We start from the raw sequence: 19,085 nt of genomic DNA on the forward strand, positions 1-19,085 counted from the left end.
TTATTGTGCATGCACTCGTCCTTTCACTGCATTTTGCAATGGCAGTTCGCAGTAACGAGGAATGAATTGCGGCTTGCGAGCACCCGCTTTTATACGTTGTTTCCTGTTTCCTTGCGGCATCACTTCGTGCAGTATAATATATATATATATATAGTTTTTTGTTAGACCGAAAGTCCCCTCTCACATTATATTAGTTGTCGCATCATTTTGTGCATATACGCTAAGTGTTTAATTAGTTTTTTAGTGACGTGCCACAAGGGACCATGCACACTGTCCGACAGCCGCTGAGCCAATTCGTATATTTAAGAAACTGCGTTGATGCAGCTTTGTCTCGCAGAGGCCGACAAATCTAATGTCTTGTCATCGGTCACAAGAAAAGTGAGCATAATAAAGTAACGTGGCGTGAAAAGTCTTCACCAGTGGTTCAGCCAGGAATTTATACTTTAAAATTGAGCCTTTAAGCCATGCATTCACACGTACCAGTGCATTCCCACAGGCTGCGCAGTGCTTTGAACAAGTGAGAGGCAGAAATAATTTTTTTGTTTTTGTTTTTGGGTAACAACTGTTGACGGACAAATGATGACGGAATACAGAGCAGCTATACAAAAGCGATCATGGTAGTTCGTCACATGGGGGAAAAGAGCAATCATCACATACAGACATCAGTGACAGTTCATCTGGCTGTTAGATAAACTTCCGGCTAAAGGATATGGTTCTGTGTTTTGTTCCGGACTGATCGAACAGTAGTAATTGGAGTGAATTATGAAATCAGAATCAAATTTATTCTCGCTATATATGCGGGTACGCATGTAATGACCACTATTATGAGAATAAGAGTTAGTGGAGACCAATGTGGAAGTAGGAGAAACAATACATGTGACGAAAGTATTACAATTCCTTTACGAAAAATCACAAGATTTCAATACTTTGAAAACGGATATGTTTGCAACACTATTACATCGTTCATTATTGCTTTCTTTTTTTTCTAGGGGTATACTATCGAGAAAATAACTATTTAACAGGGAACAAAATTTAATCAAGTGGATATTGCATTAGGCAGTTCTCGTAATAGTCATCTGAACTGCGGAAAGAGTCAAGCAAAATTGTTCGAGAACGGCGTGTTAATTGTAAACAGCCGTCGCAGCACAGCAAAAATTGTCAAGCGATCTAAGCGCAGGTGACTCGTGGACTGTACAGTTCTAGGAAAACATTTCAGTTGGATGTTTTCACTGGGGAGGGTGGAAGAAGCGATTATACCAGGCCGAATTGTGAAGAGATGTCGAAATCTGTAATTTTTTGCAGCTATTGTCAATTTGTCTAAGAATAATTAAGGCTGCATGCCAATCAACGTAAATCATAAAATGGAGCATTTCTGCTGTCGACGTGGATTTGGTTGGGAAGAACTAGAGTTAGATCAAGTTCTTCCAATTTTTGCTCAATTAACTAATGACGTTCAACAATCAAGCAGTTAAGAATTAATAAATTCATGGCATATCATGAGTGTTCTTTCAAGCGCCGTCTCCTGTGAAGCATATCTACCATTTTCGTGCAAAGCTCCCTGGAAAGCTTATTGACTGTGTATGCATGCATGCACCTATCGAACTTCGTGCACATATAGACGTGATGCTTTGACGATAAATATTTATTAAAATTCAAATTATTTATTTCAGCCTTTTAACGGTACAGACAGCGGAGGCGCAGAAAAAGCTGTCAGGTACAGATTGACAAAGCCGCAGCCACCTTTTGCTTGGCAGAGCCTTTACAGCGAGACTTTTAAAACAAAGATAATTGCATACAATAATAACAGGTATAAAATAATGAGCAAGCACAAAAGGGAACAAAACAAGATTATACAATATTTACACAATACTCCCAAAAAAGAAAACAGAACCTACATGCTGACGTACATAGCACCCAAAGTACTGTTCGGCGCATTGAAGAGTTAAAAATTATTGTATACATAAGCTATATGCATATTCGTATAGAGCTACCAATCCTTGCAAAATATAGAATGCAGATTTTCATTACACAGATGCACGCACACACGCACGTGCCCAACACACACACGCACCAAAAGGAAACGGCAACGCCCCCCCCCCCCCCACTCATAGGAGGCACCTGAAAAAAAAAGGAAAAGACTGGGAGAACCACGGTCGTCTTGCGCGGTCGCACCTCCCTCTCCCAGAAGGAGTGAAGAGGTTCTTGGAAAGCAGCATCAGCTCCCACCAGCGAGGACGGGGCGAGAAAGCGAGGCGGAGCTTTCTTTTCTATCTATTTTTTCTTCATCAAGCGCAATGCCGCCTGCTCACAGGGGCGCAGGCGAGTTCCCGCCAAATGGCGCGAAGGCGCAAGCAGGGGCGCGAGTTGCCGCCAAATGCTAGCTCTAGATGCCAACTCATTCCACGTCTCTTGGTAGACTAGTTGGATCATTTCTGTTATCATGGACTGCGAATATAAACGCAAACTACACAAAAGTGACATGGACAAGAACAGCACAAGCCCTTTCCATGCAGTGGAGCCGCCGTATCTCGCCGTTCAAGATATGTGTACTCGTAAGTGGCATTTTAATTTCACGTTGTGTAATGCATGACCGTCTTTTTCAAGTGAAACAAACTCGCTTTGTATTGCGTAAATGGTTTCGCAACGTATGATAGACTCCTTGTTTTTTGTGTTTTTTTTTTTTTCTGACAGGGGGGAAAAAAATAGGCTTTATATGAGAATGGATCATGCGTTCGAGAGTTCGGACAGGGAAATCTGAGACGTACTTTCATGTATATATTTCTGATATTATTTTCTCGTCTTGTATTTTCCTTAATTGTTCTCTAGGAAACACTGGAACAACACTGCTTAAATTGAAGCACAGTGTGTGAATGAGTGCTACGCTTGGAACTGTTATCACCATTCGGGAAAAAATCAGGTAAGACGCTTGTCTGGTTGTCATTGCGGAAAAGTCATTATTAATTAGAAGTTGCTTTCGTTCCTTCCCACAGATGAAGCAACAAAACTGTAAATACCTGTACGATATACGTCTGGTGCATTGTAGGTAAGAATGGAATGTGTGTGGCACTTCTCCACATGTGGACTAGTGTAGATCTAGGAACATCAGACAAAAAGACACGTACGTGAAACCCTGCGGACAGCCCATATGTAAGTTCCTCAATTTTTCTGCTGTTGCATTTTCGTAGTTTACGTGTAATACTTTGTCACTGCAGTCTCGACGTTATGTATACCTATACATTTGTCTCGTGGCAGTCTGCATGCTATTTTGTTTGTGCAACGATGTGCTGTATTCATTTATCGCACTGCCTGGCTGTATTTTTTTTTTTTTTTTGCAATGATATTCAGAGCCAAGTCAGTAAATCTATCCTTCCTGTACTCATGTTTCCTTTGGCGGCTCTAAAGCAGGGAATCACATGGCAGAAGTTGAACGCACTAATTTTCACTGAAAGTGCACAGTATGTGTTCATTACATGCATGTGCAACGACAAAATAATTATTTTGTGTGCGGCTGTGTCAGGATCGGGATTTCTTGCAGACGACTGTGAAAAAATTCCACTATAGATCATCTGCATGGTTCACAAAGTTATTCATTACTATATTATTTGTTTGTTCATTTGTTTCAGTTTTTATGAGCACCGTAACTGTCCAAGCTTCACTCTCGACGGTGAAAGAGAAATGCCGGATGCTATACCGTTCAGAGCCAAGAACATAGGAACGGCTGAAAGAGAGCCTCCAGGGCAGTATGGGAAACTCTCACAGCAGAACAGCGCTGTCCTTTAGCTGTATCATACTATTTCAGGGGACAAAAACTACTTACTAATTGTTAAGACTGCTGCACGAAAAAATTAATGTATTTCATGATTGCAAAATAAACATCTAAAATGAGAAAACATTGCATTCACGTGTTTCTTTTGTTGCATGTTTTGCATTTACACTAACGAGTACAGATAATTAGAGGCGTTTAATTATGTTTCACTTGTGAATTATGCGCATATCGCATATATTAACTGGCAGCGCGAATTAAACACCTCTAATAAACTTGATAATGTAACACACAGCAAGAAAAGAAAAACCTTATGTGTTTTTAATATAAAAAATAAAAAACAAAACGTTCGCACCCGACCGTGGGCAACGGCAAACCGGTGCTTACGAAATATTGGGCCGTAGTCAGCCCGCATGCAGTGTGCACAAAGGGGGTATTAGGAACAACTAAGCGGATTGCTTGCAAAAAAAACACAGATGTTGCCCCTACAATTAATATGAAACAATACCCACTGCCCAATGTCTTGCCTAAGCAACACTGTATTGCGAGTGATCGTGTTTAGCTGGAAAAGTCTGTCTGACTGAATGATGCAGAGTGTTTAGTACATTACGAGCATTGCGAATGGGATGAAAAATATGGGATTTTCGCATAAATTTCAAGTTACCTTCGGTACAGCTGACGACGTAAACTATTCAAAAAGTATTGAAAAAACATTCGTAGTTTCAAATAGTCCCTATTAGATTCGAAGACCTAACTGAATGTTGACTATAATAATGCGGATTGTGTGACACCGATGCGAGGAAGAGGAAATGTGTGGCCACAAGAGTGAGTAGCCTGTGGCTCGAGCAAATCGAACATAGAATGACTCGGACGGCAGCTTGCTGACCGGTAGTTCAAGTTGTGACCTTCTACAACTGGGTACCCTGCAGCCAAGCGGACCTGGTGAGGCCGATGTCCCACTCTGTGCTTGCTGCTGACCCGGTGACCGGTTGCCTGCTGTTGTAGCAGTCTGGTGCTGTATTTGATATGAAGGCCTGGTGGCCAGCTGTGTTTGCCGTCTGGTACCATGAAGGCACCAACCTGTGGACCAGGTGATCCAATGTGCCCGCAGCCTGCGGCAACAATGACTGGCTAGCCACTGACCTGTACTGCAGCCGCCTGGTGTTCTGCCAGCCTGCTGTACAATTACACTGCTGCTGCCATGTCACGGTCTGGTACAAGCCACCTCGGGAGGTGCTGGACTCCCGACTGCCAGACGGACTGGACACAACGACAACTGCCATGGCAACGATGACAACGCACCAGCGAGTAGGATAGTCGATGTGTGCTTAGGCACGTTAGGAATTCCAGAAATTCTAGACTATTATGATTGTCATTGTTTTGTTGTTTGCCGAGCGTGTAAATTGTTGTGTCTGTGGAGTACAGTATGTGTTGTCCGTACAAAGCACCTGACTGCCGTGTCAATTCTTAAGGATCCTGGGCCCACATTATCTTATCATAGTGACCATTACATTCGATGACTGAATCAGATAGGACAGTATTCTATTTGTTATTCAAAAGTTTCAAAAAGCACATTCACTGACATAATGATCACAGTTTATTTTTGTTTAATTGATACAAATTTAAGGGGTGTGATCCTTATGTGGGTTAAATTTTTTGCGAAAAGAAAATGCGGTGCTCATGGGAATGCACTGGAACGCATTTGCTGCGGGATGACAAAAGGACAACCAACAGGTGGATGCCGCTGTAACAGTGCGGGAAATCAAAACAGAAATTGCAGGTGTGGCTGACGGAGCAAGCTGAACCCTTTTTTTTTTCTTTTTCTCATGAGTACGTTAGGTGCATTGAAGCAGTTTCTTTCACATCAATAATGAATAATATTGTTCATATCGGCAAGTGTGCGGCAATAACATAGCCATGTCCACTTTGAGCAGACAGAAACAGAGATGGGCGCGCTCAGCTACCACTGAAATAGAAAGGCATGGTGGGCATGACATGAAAACTGCAGCATTTGTCCTCACCACACTCCTAATATGGAACGTTTCCACCAAGGGTGGGCGAATATCTTAACTGTGTAATAAGAGGCAGCATATGAATAGGGCATACTTGTACCGTATCAATATAAATGTGGCTACTGTCATTGCTGCTCGCAATTTGTTGCGTGCCCGCGAGTGCAGATGGGAGGAACCAAAAGGCGGCACCTCTTTCTTTTTTTTTTTTTTTTTTTGTTGAGCACAACCTTTATAAAGCCAACAAATAACAAAGCAAAAGCAAGTTTTGTTGCACATTTTTTTTCTTGAAGTGCAGAAAATGATGAAGGGAATTAAATGGCACACCTGCTTAAGAATCTATTTGGCGCATGCGGTGCACTTGGTAAGTCTTGAGTCGTTTGCGTAGCATTCGACAGATTGCAAGCACAATCATCATCAGCTAGACCTGGCACACGACATATAGCTGCAGCAAGTTCCGGGTGTGATCATTACACAGGAAACACAAAAATCTCATTTTGACGACAAAACTCAGGGGTACGATCATAATGCGAGTGTGATCATTATGCAAGTAAACACGGTATTCACCGACCCCTAGGTACTAGAAATCTTGCTGGCGGGAGGAATGCGTAATGTGATGGCATCTCATTTTACACAACACACAGGCAATGAGTGCACTTGTCTTATCTCGAAAGTGGAAGTGCCGGCTATTCACGCACATCACAGAGCACCAAAGAACCAAACCCCTTGCCAGCCTTTTGCCCTAAAATGTTAGTTCCCTGTGACTTGTACCAAGGGAGGGGAGCCAATCAAGTGCTCACCAGCTGATGGCAGGTCCAAGAAGCCACATGTTGGCCAGTGCAAGTCGGAAGTGGAACGGCACCTGCAAGGATGAATCATCTCGTGAACGACCACTTCATGCCTGGGCAGCACAGTGAGGTGCTGTGTTGCGCAGGCGCCGAGGAAGAACACTAAATCAGTTTATGATTGTAGGTCAGTTACAGCACCATTATAGGCAAGAAACTACAGCAGAAACGAGACAGGCAGGGTGCTGACTTCCAACCGATTTATTGCCATAGGACACACATACTTATAGGCACATGTTGCACAGGATGAAACAAACAAAAGACGATATACTACTATTTAACACTTGCACAGAAAAACAATTTCTTTGTCAAGTAATGAAATGGAGGTGGTGCTGACACATTGCTCTACTACCAAACCAATCAGATCTGCTTCAATTATCTCTCTAGTGAGCTGATGTTTTGCTCTACCTCTAATGTTGCATCTGTCATACAATGGAGCACAACCCCAACATATACACTCTAAGAAAAGTTTACACCCTTTGGAGTACCCCTTCTGCCACATAACGATAATCGTCATCTGCCTTGATGCGTTTCCTTTCTTTAACGCTGCGAGCCCGGTACTTTCCACTAACGAACAGCATGAGCATTATCAGCATGATAGTATTCCCGACAGGAAAGTAACGGGCTCGGTGTTTTCAAGAAAGGAAACGCATCAAGGCAGATGACTATTATTGTTGTGTGGCAGAAGGGGCACTCTAAAGGGTGTAAACTTTTCTTAGAGTGTAACCTGCCATACAAACTTTCTTCATATTTGTATCCCAGATAGCAGTTCGATAATTAAAACATAAACTGCAAGCTCTGTTTCCTCATGGATAAGCATGAGCAGCTCGTACTACTACAGTAAAACCTCGGTAAACCATATCAGCTTAAATAGTAGTTTCATTTTAAAAGTAGTAAAGTCAAATCCCCGACTCAGCGGCCTGTGAACATAATGTACTTTGTATCCGCACAAACCGTACCAGCTTATTGCGTACGCATCGGTTAAAACGTAGCGTTTCCACTTTTCGTCACGCAAACACTGAGGTTCATCGTCTCCATTGGGGGGCCCAGCAGAACGTCACGCCGAAGCTCGGATAAAAAAAACACACCGGGTGCTCAGCATAGAAGAAAAATTTGACATCGTCTGTGCTATCGAACGTGACACGATGAAGTCGGCGCTGGCATGCGACAAGGATCTGCTGTTGACTACAGTGTGTTGCATTTGGAATGCGAAGGAGTTGCTCGGCAGCGCTGCTGTGACGGCGAAGAGATGTCGGCTACGAGGTTCGACTTTTCGCCATCATTGACTCTGTTGTTGCCGAAGTGCGGACTAGCGACAGTGATGAGGACAACACGGAAAGCAACAGCACGGGCGATTCAGGCCCGACAGTGGCAGAAGCTGCTCGTTACGGCAGCCTCATGAATGCAATCGTCGCAACGAGAACAGGGCGCGATAACGTAACTATTCCAAACAAAAACTATTCCAAACTCCGGCACCTGGCAATAAAAAAGGCGCACCGGGACTTCTGCAGCACTACTGTGCGCTTGCAGGGAGAATATGTAATGCCAACGAGGAATCTGCCATGTGAGTGTTTGCCGAGAAGAGGGGGATGGCTGAAAAGCTGGCACGCAGCTTCAGTAAGTTTGAGGCCGCAGTCGTAGTGCTAGGCATCGTGGCATGAAACGAAAATAACACTTTGTCGCGCGAAGTGAATAAATACTGCATTTTTTTTTTCCTTTCATCGCACACTTTCTGAGTTCCGTTTTCCGAGTACTTTTTCCGAGCTCTGGCCAACTACGGTTTAACGAGGTTTCACTGGTAAAACGTCGTTAAACCGTGCCCGCTTAAACAGTAGTTTCGCTTTAGAAGTAGTAAAGTCAAATCCCCGACTCAGCAACCATTAAACATAATGTGTTTTGTATCCGCATAAACCGTACCAGCTTATTGCGTACGTATTGGTTAGCACGTAGTGTTTCCACTTTTCGTCGTGCAAGCACAGCCAATGCCTATTTACTACATGCCCTCCGCATTGCTCGCTTTCCCACTGTAGCGGCGGTTCCCTTAGTTCAGCATAAATTTTGTGAGGCAGCGCTCGTTGCCTTTTCAACTTCCGGCGGATGTGGCAGCGGAGGCTGAATGCTTCCGCCAACGCGTTATATGCGCGGGCATCTGTTAGCGAGCGTTCTAGCGGGCCTCCAAGACGGTGACAGATGCCATGGTAATCTCAGAGGCTGCAGCAGATCTAAGTTGCAGTCGTTCACCATAGACAAGGACAGCACCGAGAGCAGCGCTGCTGCGCCGGCGTTGAGAGCGCCACGTGCAGGGCAAAATTCAACTAGCGGGTGGTACGCCTCTCCCATCTCCCGTTCGCACCGCCTTGATTGCCTCTTGCACTGCGCGTGTTTGGGCACGTTTCGTACCGCGCGCGGTGTGTGCCTACGTGTGTGTGCGTGGACGTTTTGTTCGAAGGATGATGTACAGTCTGTTTCACACTTAGGGGAAAACTCGGAGCGCATTGCATTGCGATGCGGCGAGCGCTTGAGTCAGGCGGCAGCAGCAGCTCGCGGAGGCACAGGTGCTCGAGGGGCGGGATCTTGAACAGCGTTGTCTGCTACGGCGGCGCGTGTTGGCCGCATTGTTGGGAAGCGTTCTGCTGTCAGTTGCAGTGCACCGATCTCATCATTACTGCGTGAAATGAGCCAGTATTCTTTACTAAGCGTTGTGCGATGCCCACTGATACGCCGCGAAGGTAAGTTCATCGCTGAAATGTGCAGGACAGTCACAGACGACGTACTTATTCCATACATTCTTGACGGCCCGTTCCTGGAAGGCGACTATATATTCTAACACGATAGGCCGCCGATCCACACTGCTCGTGTTGTGCAAGAACTGCTGGAAGAGCACGCCGTCACTCTCTTGGAGTGGCCGCCTCAATCCCCAGGCACCAACATCATTTAATATGTGTGGGGCTTGTTGAAAGTATCGCTGGTGCACGATCCCCTCTATAAGTGGCCCAAGGATAGGCTTCACTCCACCATCGTCAGCGACTGAGATGTGCTGCGAATGAACACATCCCTGATCAAATCACTCTACACTTGTCTGCCTTCCAGGATGAGCGCTGTCATCGCTGCCGCTGGGGATATGACGAGATACTAACTGAAGTTCGGAGCGTGACGTGTCCAATTCCCTGCCGGCAGGCAGGGTCTGTCTGGTGTAGTTATTGATTGTCGAGAAAAATCACTTCCAGCTCATTGTCTTAACCTAAAACATTCCTTTAATCATATCCGTTTGTTTCATCGTGTTCAACCCCCATAGTTATCATTGTTGAGTGCTTTGTTTTCCTTTCGAGTCAAATAAAGACTGAGCATGTTGCGCGCACATCTTGGTGCGCCTTGTCGCTGCTTATTACGGTAGCACACCCAGTGAAGAAATATACGTGCCCACACTCAGTACCCCGGCCTTTCGAAAGAAAAATTAAGCATGCTGTCCAAAGAAGTTTGTGGAACCCCATTATCGCCAATGAAGGCTCAGAGTTTGGCGTCGCACAACGTTTAGTAAATAATATCAGCTCAGTTCCCACAGTACCGATGAAATCGGTGCACTGCCACTGACAGTAGCGCGCTTCCCGACAACGCGGCCAGGGCGCGCCGCCGTAACAGACGACGCAGATCACGACTCCGCCCCTCGAGCGTCTGCACCTGCTCGAGCTGCTGCTGCCGCACGACTACATTGCTTGCCGCATCGCGATGCAATAGTTCCGAGTTTTCCCCTAAATGTGAAACAGGCTGTGCACGTTTCTATTTACCTTTAAGAAGATTGGTACGCTTGACGATTATTTTTATGGCTGCAATGCGGCAAAAGGGCAGCGTCTGCTTAGCCATGTAAGTGACGCTGAGCAGGTAATTGGAAACGACACCGTATGTGCCACCGGAAAAATCGTCGCCACATACGATGCGGCATATACGAGCTAAAGTCATTTTTGCAGTTTCGCACAAAATGTTTGCTACAAATCCGTGTTGTCTCTGATGGCAACAACAGACTTCCATCGACACTGTGCAGAAATAAACAAAATATATCACTGCATAGCACAAATACGACACGCACACACAACTTACTGGTATGTCCCCTACAATATAGAATAGAGGCAGCAATGTAAATAGCTTGGCCATTTTTTAACAGTGCTCAAGAAACGGAGGTTGAAAGTATTAGTAATCATTTCTGCTTCAGCAATGCCGGCGCGACCAAGACGTAGGTAATGTATCATCCAGTAACTCGATCGATCGGTGCAGTGGTGATGCAGGAATAAACTCCGGTCATGTTCAATGCATCGTGGACATATTCAATTTCTTGGCACGTGTGAGCTTCGGCCACTGCTAGCGCATACAACAGAAGTGGTTTCCATTCTTGGGCAGCGCACACACAAACGAAACACGAGAAAGAAGGCAGGGCAAGTGCCAGTTGAACAACTGGAAGTTTTCATACAAAGAAAAGGATTATATAACGACTAATTATTAAATTCATGTGGGTTACATATAAAAACTGTCATACACTCAGGAGTGATCAACGAACAAGATTGCTTCGTTTGCCAGTTGCTCACTTCGTTCGGCGCAACGCAGTAATCCATGTCCGTCGTCTGATTTTTTTCGTACCATTTTTTTGTGAATCGGCAGAATTTTACTGGTGGCCTCAACCCTTTCATGTTTACATTGCTGTCGTGATAGTTCACAACACAATCATAATTTCCTGCCATCCGAAGAGGCGCCATCGCAAGCAAGAGACGATTGGCGTGCAGCATGAACTGAACGCGGGCGCAACCGTGAAGGGAAGCGGCAGCGGAAACCTACACCCGTTGGAGGGGAAATCGTTCCACCAGGGGAGAAACGAGCGCTGGCATCTAGGATGAAACTTGACGTGCAGACGTCCATGAGAGGCGCTCGTTGCCTTTTCACGGAGATGAGAAAAGGGAGAGGGAATGGAACCGAGTTTACCGGACAATGCGGCAGGCATCTAGTAAAGGAGGCATTGGCACAGCGGTACGTCGTCTCCATCGGGCGGCCAGGCAGAACAACTAGCCTCAGCGATCGGAACAATGGCCTCCAAGTGTCCTGTGCGTTTGCGCGTGAAGCCACATCAACATCAACATCATTTCGGTGGCATGCCAGAGAGCGTTGTGGCATCGCGCAAGCGAGTACTCACGTCATGGTTCTTCATTCTATGGCGTCATGCTGAAGCTCAGATAAAAAAGACGCCGGATGTTCAACATAGAAGAAAAATTAGACATCGTTCATGCTATCGAACGTGACACGAAGATGTTGGCGCTGGCACACGACAGGGATCTGCTGTTGACTAAGGTGTGTGGCATTTGGAATGCGAAGAATAGTCTCGGCAACGCTGCTGCAACCGCGAAGAGATGTCAGCTGCGAGGTTCGACTTTTCGCCATCGTTGCCTTTGTTGTTGCCGAAGTGTCTGCTAGTAACAGTGATGAAGACGACACGGAAAGCGACAGGACGGGAGATTCAGGCCCGACAGTGGCAGAAGCTGCACGTTACGTCAGCCTCGTGAATGCAATTGTCACAACGAGAATAGCACCCCACAATAAAAAAGACGCCCAGCAACTTCTGCAGTGCTACCACGCGCGTGCACGGAGAATATGCAGCGCTAAAGAGGAATCTGCCATGCGAGTATTTGCCGAGAAGAGGGGGCTGGCTGAAAAGCTGCCTCGCAGCTTCAGCAAATTTGAGACCGCTGTCGCTGCTAGGCCGCCGTATCATCAAACGAAAATAACACTTGTCACGCAAAGTGAATAAATACTGCATGTCTTCTTTTCCCCCTTTCATTGCACCTTCTCTAAGTTCCGTTTTTGACTGGTCAGTGGTCGATCTCATGCTATTTCGGTTAAACAGTACTACCGTTTAGCACGTGCTTTTCCCAAGTTCCGGCCAACTACGGTTTAACGAGGTTTCACTGTATGTATTTGTAAGCTCTTAAAGGTCTTCTAAGCTCTTTATTTTATACTGCGCAAATCTTGAATATTTTTATAGTTTATTTTGGTCTTTAAATGCATACATGTGTGCACAAATTCTAAAAAAAGAAACGAAGATTGTTTGAAAGAGAGTGAAGTATTATGTTTCATTCTTCGCTTATATAGTTAGTGCTGCTCTAGCACCAATTACCTGCGACTGATTTCTCATTTCAGCTTGCCAAAGCGTTAAATCTTGGCGAGAACCCACCTCTGGAGCCAGGGCATTGAGCATCTCGGCCACCACTGAGCGGCTCAGCTGGGCAGGCTGGCACTGGCCATGGAATCTGCATGGGACAGGACGTTTCACTTAATTGAACCAAAATCAATGCAAGTAGGACTAGTTGGCAATCATCCTCATCTCTGACTTGCAAGAAAAATGCCTTTCTGAGACTCTGGCAATCAAAATGCCATCGATTGGGTACCAAGTGCAGGAGTTTGAGTGTTGCGCTGACTGGTACATTTTCTAAACAGCTGCAATTTACCAGCGCAGCATGGACAACTTTATGGTATGTAACTGAGCTTCATTTGATGGCAGCAACATTAAAGGTATAGCAATATCATACCCGCTGATATGGAAGCTTGAAAGCTTTTAAAAATTCCATGGTTTCAACACCAGAAAGGGGAGTGGGGAGGAAGAGCACACATTTTTCTTAATGTTTGCCCTAGGGACACACATCTTGTCGGATACATGAACATGTTATTAATGAGGATTTAATGTTAGACAGAACACATAAGCAGCAGCAAGCTTGGAACAATGCAAAGTGACAGAAAAGATGTCATTTTTAGATTGCAGTGGCTTTTATCAGCAATTTCGTTGTTGGTAATTTCGCCTGCTTCAAGAACTTATCTGAATCAGCTTCCTCTAAGCAGGTGCCCCCTCACGTGTCTCTTTAGAATCACAAGACTTCTAAGTGTATGACTGGAGACCAACAAACAAAACTTCTTCATGAGCAAACTTTAACTGTTGCGATATGGTGGAACATTGTACTACGAAGCAATACTAGAGACAAGAACATTAAGAACTAGGACACTAGGACACACATGCTGTACTTCATGTGTGCCTGGTGTGGAAGTTTCTCACATCTACATCCGTAGTATTGCTTCACATCACAGTGTTCAAAATATGTACATAATAGCACTCGAAACTGAACCTGTAGACAACTGACGAGCTTGTATAATTGAGAAACAACTGCTTTCAGTAAGTATCAGGTGCACCATGACAATGACAGCAATGAAACAGGTGAACAGCATGCCACCAGATACAGGTATGGTGCTCTGTTAGTTGAATCGAAGAAGTCTGATGCTATCGCATTGCCCTTTGCTATAAGAGATGAACTTGGTGGAACTGGCCAAATAATAATTATAGGCTGCCTAATAGCAAACTACTGTCATTTATTGAAAAGAAATCATTCAACACAAGTTATCTGTCTAGTGCGCTCGGTCAAAGACTGGTGCCTGTGCATAGCAATCACAGCTTTCATGCAACAAAATAGACAGCTTTTAGCATAACGTATAGCAGGAAACACAAAGAGTTAACGTTGTGTGCTCCACACAGCGCACATGCTATACTTGAGTCGTGCTGGAGCTCTTAAGTACATACGCTATTTTCTGGATTTAGCGTTCAATGCTAACGCACATAAGCGGAACCTTACATAGGGCAACATGGCATCACTTCAAGCCACCTGCTTCGGATCTGTTGAGCCACTGGCCTGCCCTATTCGGCTCATTCGTTCCCCACTAGTGCTCGTATTTGCTTTAGATTTGTGTGACGATGCTTCAACAGGGGTTTACTGGTGACACATGAGCATTGTTTTCGAAATGCAATCTCAATTAGTGGCACAGTAGGCTTAACGAGAGTTTGCTCATGTTTGCTGTAGCCACGTCAAGATGGTGCCAAAGCCTGCATTTTGCTCATTCGCTCAGTTAAAAAAATATGGCCACAAGTCAAGCCAATGTGTCATGTTTTCTGCGGCAAAGCAAAGTGTGACCAATGCTGTGGACACGATGTGTGTGCACTTTACGAATGAAAACAAGAGGAACTTCCTGAAGGAGGTGTTTGCCTTCAATTAATTCGCACAGGTGTCGAGATGGCACCATATACGTTTGCGTTAGCGTTGCCCACTCACGCTAATGCAAGCATATTATGCTGTACTAAAGCTGTCTAATACAATTCCAAACTGTTCATGCATGCATCAGTATCTCTTCCTCAAAACTGAAGTAATCATAAATCTTATAGGAGGATGCTCGCTGTGCAGCATGAGGTAGACCAATGACGGTAAACAATTATATTTCCAAGGCCTCCATCCAAGCTGAAATCATTCCCAAAATAGCACTGGTTTGGTGGTCCCGTTATCATCGACATATAGGTAAGGCCCAACAGCCCAGCCTGATGTCCTCACCCAGAGAGTGCCTTGGACAGCGTAACGATCGCATTGTTCACAGGTGGCGCTGCCGAATGGCCGCTGATCCCACGTGCCGACACCTTAGCCATGATGGAGCCTTTCTCTGTCACTGCCACCCTGTGTCGAGAGAAGCATGGGGCTGTGTGGTAGGGGAATATTTATTTATATTGTTTTTATTTAGACACACATTGTTTGAAAAGAAGGGGCTAAAGGCAGATGCCTAACAAAGGCCCCCCCTACCTGTACTTTGCCAAGAGGAGAAAAGCAACAGCACACAACGAAACAACACAGAAACATCAAGAACAGCAAAAATTCAATGCAAATGGTAAATACAAAACCTACAAGAAGCAAAAATTGTTCAGCCATGTATACCTCACAAGACGAGTAACAGCATGTGCAATATTTATTCGAATATAAGACAAGGTTTTTCTTCAGGCTTCTTATCCTCGAAGTTACCCATGCCTCATCCCAAATTTTGCCTTTAAATCTGGCTTCACGGCACCGTGAGCTACGATGCCGTGGAGCCACACCTACAGGTTAAGTCTGCATATGACCTCCACTCCATGAGTTGAAGCCCCCTTCCCTCCAATTCCAGTCACCATATTGTGTTTTGGCTGTGTTAGTAGTTCAGTATTTCAGGCAGCCCCACTGAGCCTGAATAGCCATTCAGCTACTTTCTTTCACCTTATATTAGTGTGCATGCTTTAGTTCTTTTAAGGCCGGGACGCTAAAGGCAAATGCCAAGTCAACGTGGACTGTTTAAGTACCATTCCAGAAACATCACAACACTTGTTTCGTGCCAAGAAAAGACTTGTTTTACGAAAAAATTACATCTGAAGGTTCCGAATACCTTTTCCAAAATTCGAGTCTCCCGCCACCAACCTGGGGGAGTGGCAACGTTGCATACGCCATTACCACCCTTTGCTGCCATCGGTGAGTTGAACGGCTCCCAACAGACGGCGGCACCGAGCCAAGACAAAGCGGCGGATTTGCCGCTGCAGCTGCCTTTTGGTCAAGTGGCGTAGGCCGTTCGGGCATCCCGCGACATTACATGAAAGTTGAATTCTCTGCTACTTGCAGTTTGTGCGAGTTTCGTGAGCCAATAAAACCAGCGCAGCTCTATGTGATAAGGAAACTGCTGAAACGTGAAAAAGTTGGTAATGCAGAGTCGAAATACGAACCCTTTCGACCACTTGCGTCATTGTCAAGGGTAACTTCAATTAGCTTTTTTCTAAATATGAATTAGAACTGGATAAGTAGCATTTTATTTCGCTTTCTAGTACAATACAATAATGTTTCTTGCAACGAATAGTTGCGTACTAGTGACAGAACATAACTGAGGAGTGCTTTCGTCATCGGACAAGTGCTTGAATGTCCCGGGGGAGTCTCTAATCCTGTCCTGCATTTACCTCAGTTTCTCGATTATTAAGGCCCTGTTCGCAATAATATTGATGCCTTAGAGATTATCAAGCACTACCCAGGTAGCACACAAAGTCTTGAAAACGTCGTATTAAGGGATTCAACGTCTGAAACGGATTTTTGACCAAAATCGACGCATCAAAGACGTTCCAAACAAGATAGCTTAAAAACGAGGGGTGAATACGTTTTGATAACGTTGGAAGCCAGACAGCTTAAAAACGAGGGGTGAATACGTTTTGCAAACGACTCAAAACGCCACCGCCACGCCACGGCGCGTCAGCCTCTTTAGCGGCTTCTACAATATTCAACAACCCATCAACGCGATCCAACCTTGCGCAAGGTGGCGATACCGTCGTCAAATCATGTGACCAAGGTGGCCACGTGATTCGTGATGCCGGGCCGCCGGGCGAGCCGGGGCATAGTCGCGTCGTCATGGCGTCGTCCCGTCACCGCACTCGCATTGCGCTGTGGTGTGTGTGCGGCTGTTCTGAACGTGCTGCCGCTGCCCTTTGCTATGCAAGTGTTGCAGTGTTTTGCTGTCAAGAAAACGATATTCGGTGATCAGTTTGGGTTGTGCGATATGTTTGTGTGGTTTTAATTTGGAAATCAGTAGTGCTTTCAATTGTTATGTGATGAAGGCGGCCACGTTATTCGTGAAGCCGGGCATAGTTACGTTATCGCACTCGCATGGCACTATGGTCTGTTTGCGACTGTTCTGAATGTGCTGCCGCTGCCCTTTGTCATGTAAGTGTTGCAGTGCTTTGCTGTCAAGAAAACGACATTCTGTGATTAGTTTGGGTTGTCCGATCTGTTTGAGCCGGGCATAATAACGTTATCGCACTTGCATTGCGCTGTGGTATGATAGCGGCTGTTCTGAATGTGCTGCCGCTGCCCTTTGTCATGTAAGTGTTGCAGTGCTTTGCTGTCAAGAAAACGACATTCTGTGATTAGTTTGGGTTGTGCGATCTGTTTGAGCCGGGCATAATAACGTTATCGCACTTGCATTGCGCTGTGGTATGATAGCGACTGTTCTGAATGTGCTGCCGCTGCCCTTTGTCATGTAAGTGTTGCAGGGTTTTGCCGTCAAGAAAACGACGTTCTGTGATTAGTTTGGGTTGTGCGATCTGTTTGTGTAGTTTAATTTGGAAATCAGTAGTGTTTTCAATTGGAGGGCACGGAGTGGAGGGCACTAATCAGCTCTTCAAGTTCATTGTCATGTTATGTGAGGCGCCTTTTCACTGACGCTGTAATTAAGGCGTTAAGGGCAGTATAAGGACGAAAGTTAGAGGGACGAAATCGTGCCTGTGTGTCCCTAGCGTCGGGGTCGGCCGCTATGCGTGATCCTAACAAGAAAGCATTTTGCAGAATGCGAAGAAAGGCGGCAAAATTTCTGACTGTGCGCACCTTGCCGATCTCCGCAATAGAGCCATCATAGTGGTATTTTAGTCTCCCGTTTAGCAAGAGTGTTGCAGACAAGGGAACTGGTTCAAACAGGCTTTTTTTTAATGATTCACTACTAGTGTGGTATCCCAAAAGGTGAGGTCAAGTGCTCACCCTATTTTCTTCCCTCGCGCTACAGCGCACTGACAGAATTTTGCGTGCACCATACCGTGCTTTTATCGTTTGCGCTTCAGGTTCTCGATTGTGTTTTCGCCCCCTTTACCCACGTGATGGGTATTTCATGGTATTACCGTGTACCACATGTGTCCATATATTGTGTCCAATATATGAAACGGCCAAATTCGATTTTATTTGACGCCTCAAATGGTAGTAATGTATTGAGTCCCTTGTAGCTTTGTGCTTGTTATCAATTTTACTATTTGGCGAATGGATACGGCATGTACGCTGCATAACTCGCTTGTGCATACTGCATACGTGAGTCGAGTATGCCCTTGGTATAAAATAACTTGTATGCTTTAGGTAGTACGATTGTTTGCAGTTTGGGACATGTGTCGGAATGTACGCTGTGCGCCCTTCGCGCTTTACGGCGGCCTGCCGAGTTCGTGCGGGTGCCGTGTGTGCGCATGGAGTTCGCGAAGCGCTCTCGCAGTTTTTATATATATATATATATATATATATATATATATATATATATATATATATATATATATATATATATACATGTGTTCTGTTCGCGCGCTTCGCACAACAGGGCATGTCGCAGTTCTTTGTCCTTGTGCAACACATTTTCCTAGCGTACGTCTGTGCATTATTTGGTACCGGTTTCACACGGGGCTCTTTTAGCCGCTATCCAGTCCGCTGCAAATCGAATTTCTCGGTCGTGATTGGCTCCGCTGCGCAAGCTACGAGAGTGAGCCAGTCGCATCGATAATTTCGATCCGGATCGGGCTTCATCGCGATCGATAGTGGTCGTGTGACATCGGTTTTACACATGGCTCCCACATAGGGAACACTTTAAGTTCAATGCTACTGAGTGAAGAGCAAGTGCATATATATGCCAGTGGTGGTATGTGGGCAAGTCTTTCTGGTGAAGCCAATACTTGTGCATTCAAAACATTTCAATTACCAGCGTAGTGCATCAATGTGTCTACTTCGACAAAATGGAGCACTAGTGCAGATATCTGAGCATACCTGTCCAGGGCAGCAAGTGTGTCTACATTGAAACCACTACCAGCATGTGCAG

At 45.2% G+C, this 19,085-nt stretch overlaps 1 protein-coding gene across 2 annotated transcripts in view; it reads right to left on the minus strand.

Moving 5' to 3' along the window:
• Nucleotides 1-19,085, minus strand: part of LOC142590600 (N-fatty-acyl-amino acid synthase/hydrolase PM20D1-like) — a 72,235-nt gene that overhangs the window by 29,957 nt on the left and 23,193 nt on the right. For both annotated transcript variants that reach the window (XM_075702910.1, XM_075702911.1), the window contains exons 5-7: nucleotides 15,020-15,139; nucleotides 12,829-12,904; nucleotides 6,573-6,634 (exon numbers count right to left, since the gene is read on the minus strand). In XM_075702910.1, the coding sequence (XP_075559025.1) occupies nucleotides 6,573-6,634; nucleotides 12,829-12,904; nucleotides 15,020-15,139 (258 nt within the window). The remainder of the gene's footprint in view (nucleotides 1-6,572; nucleotides 6,635-12,828; nucleotides 12,905-15,019; nucleotides 15,140-19,085) is intronic.

Source organism: Dermacentor variabilis, chromosome 8 (genome assembly GCF_050947875.1).
Source record: "Dermacentor variabilis isolate Ectoservices chromosome 8, ASM5094787v1, whole genome shotgun sequence".
Taxonomy (NCBI): domain Eukaryota; kingdom Metazoa; phylum Arthropoda; class Arachnida; order Ixodida; family Ixodidae; genus Dermacentor; species Dermacentor variabilis.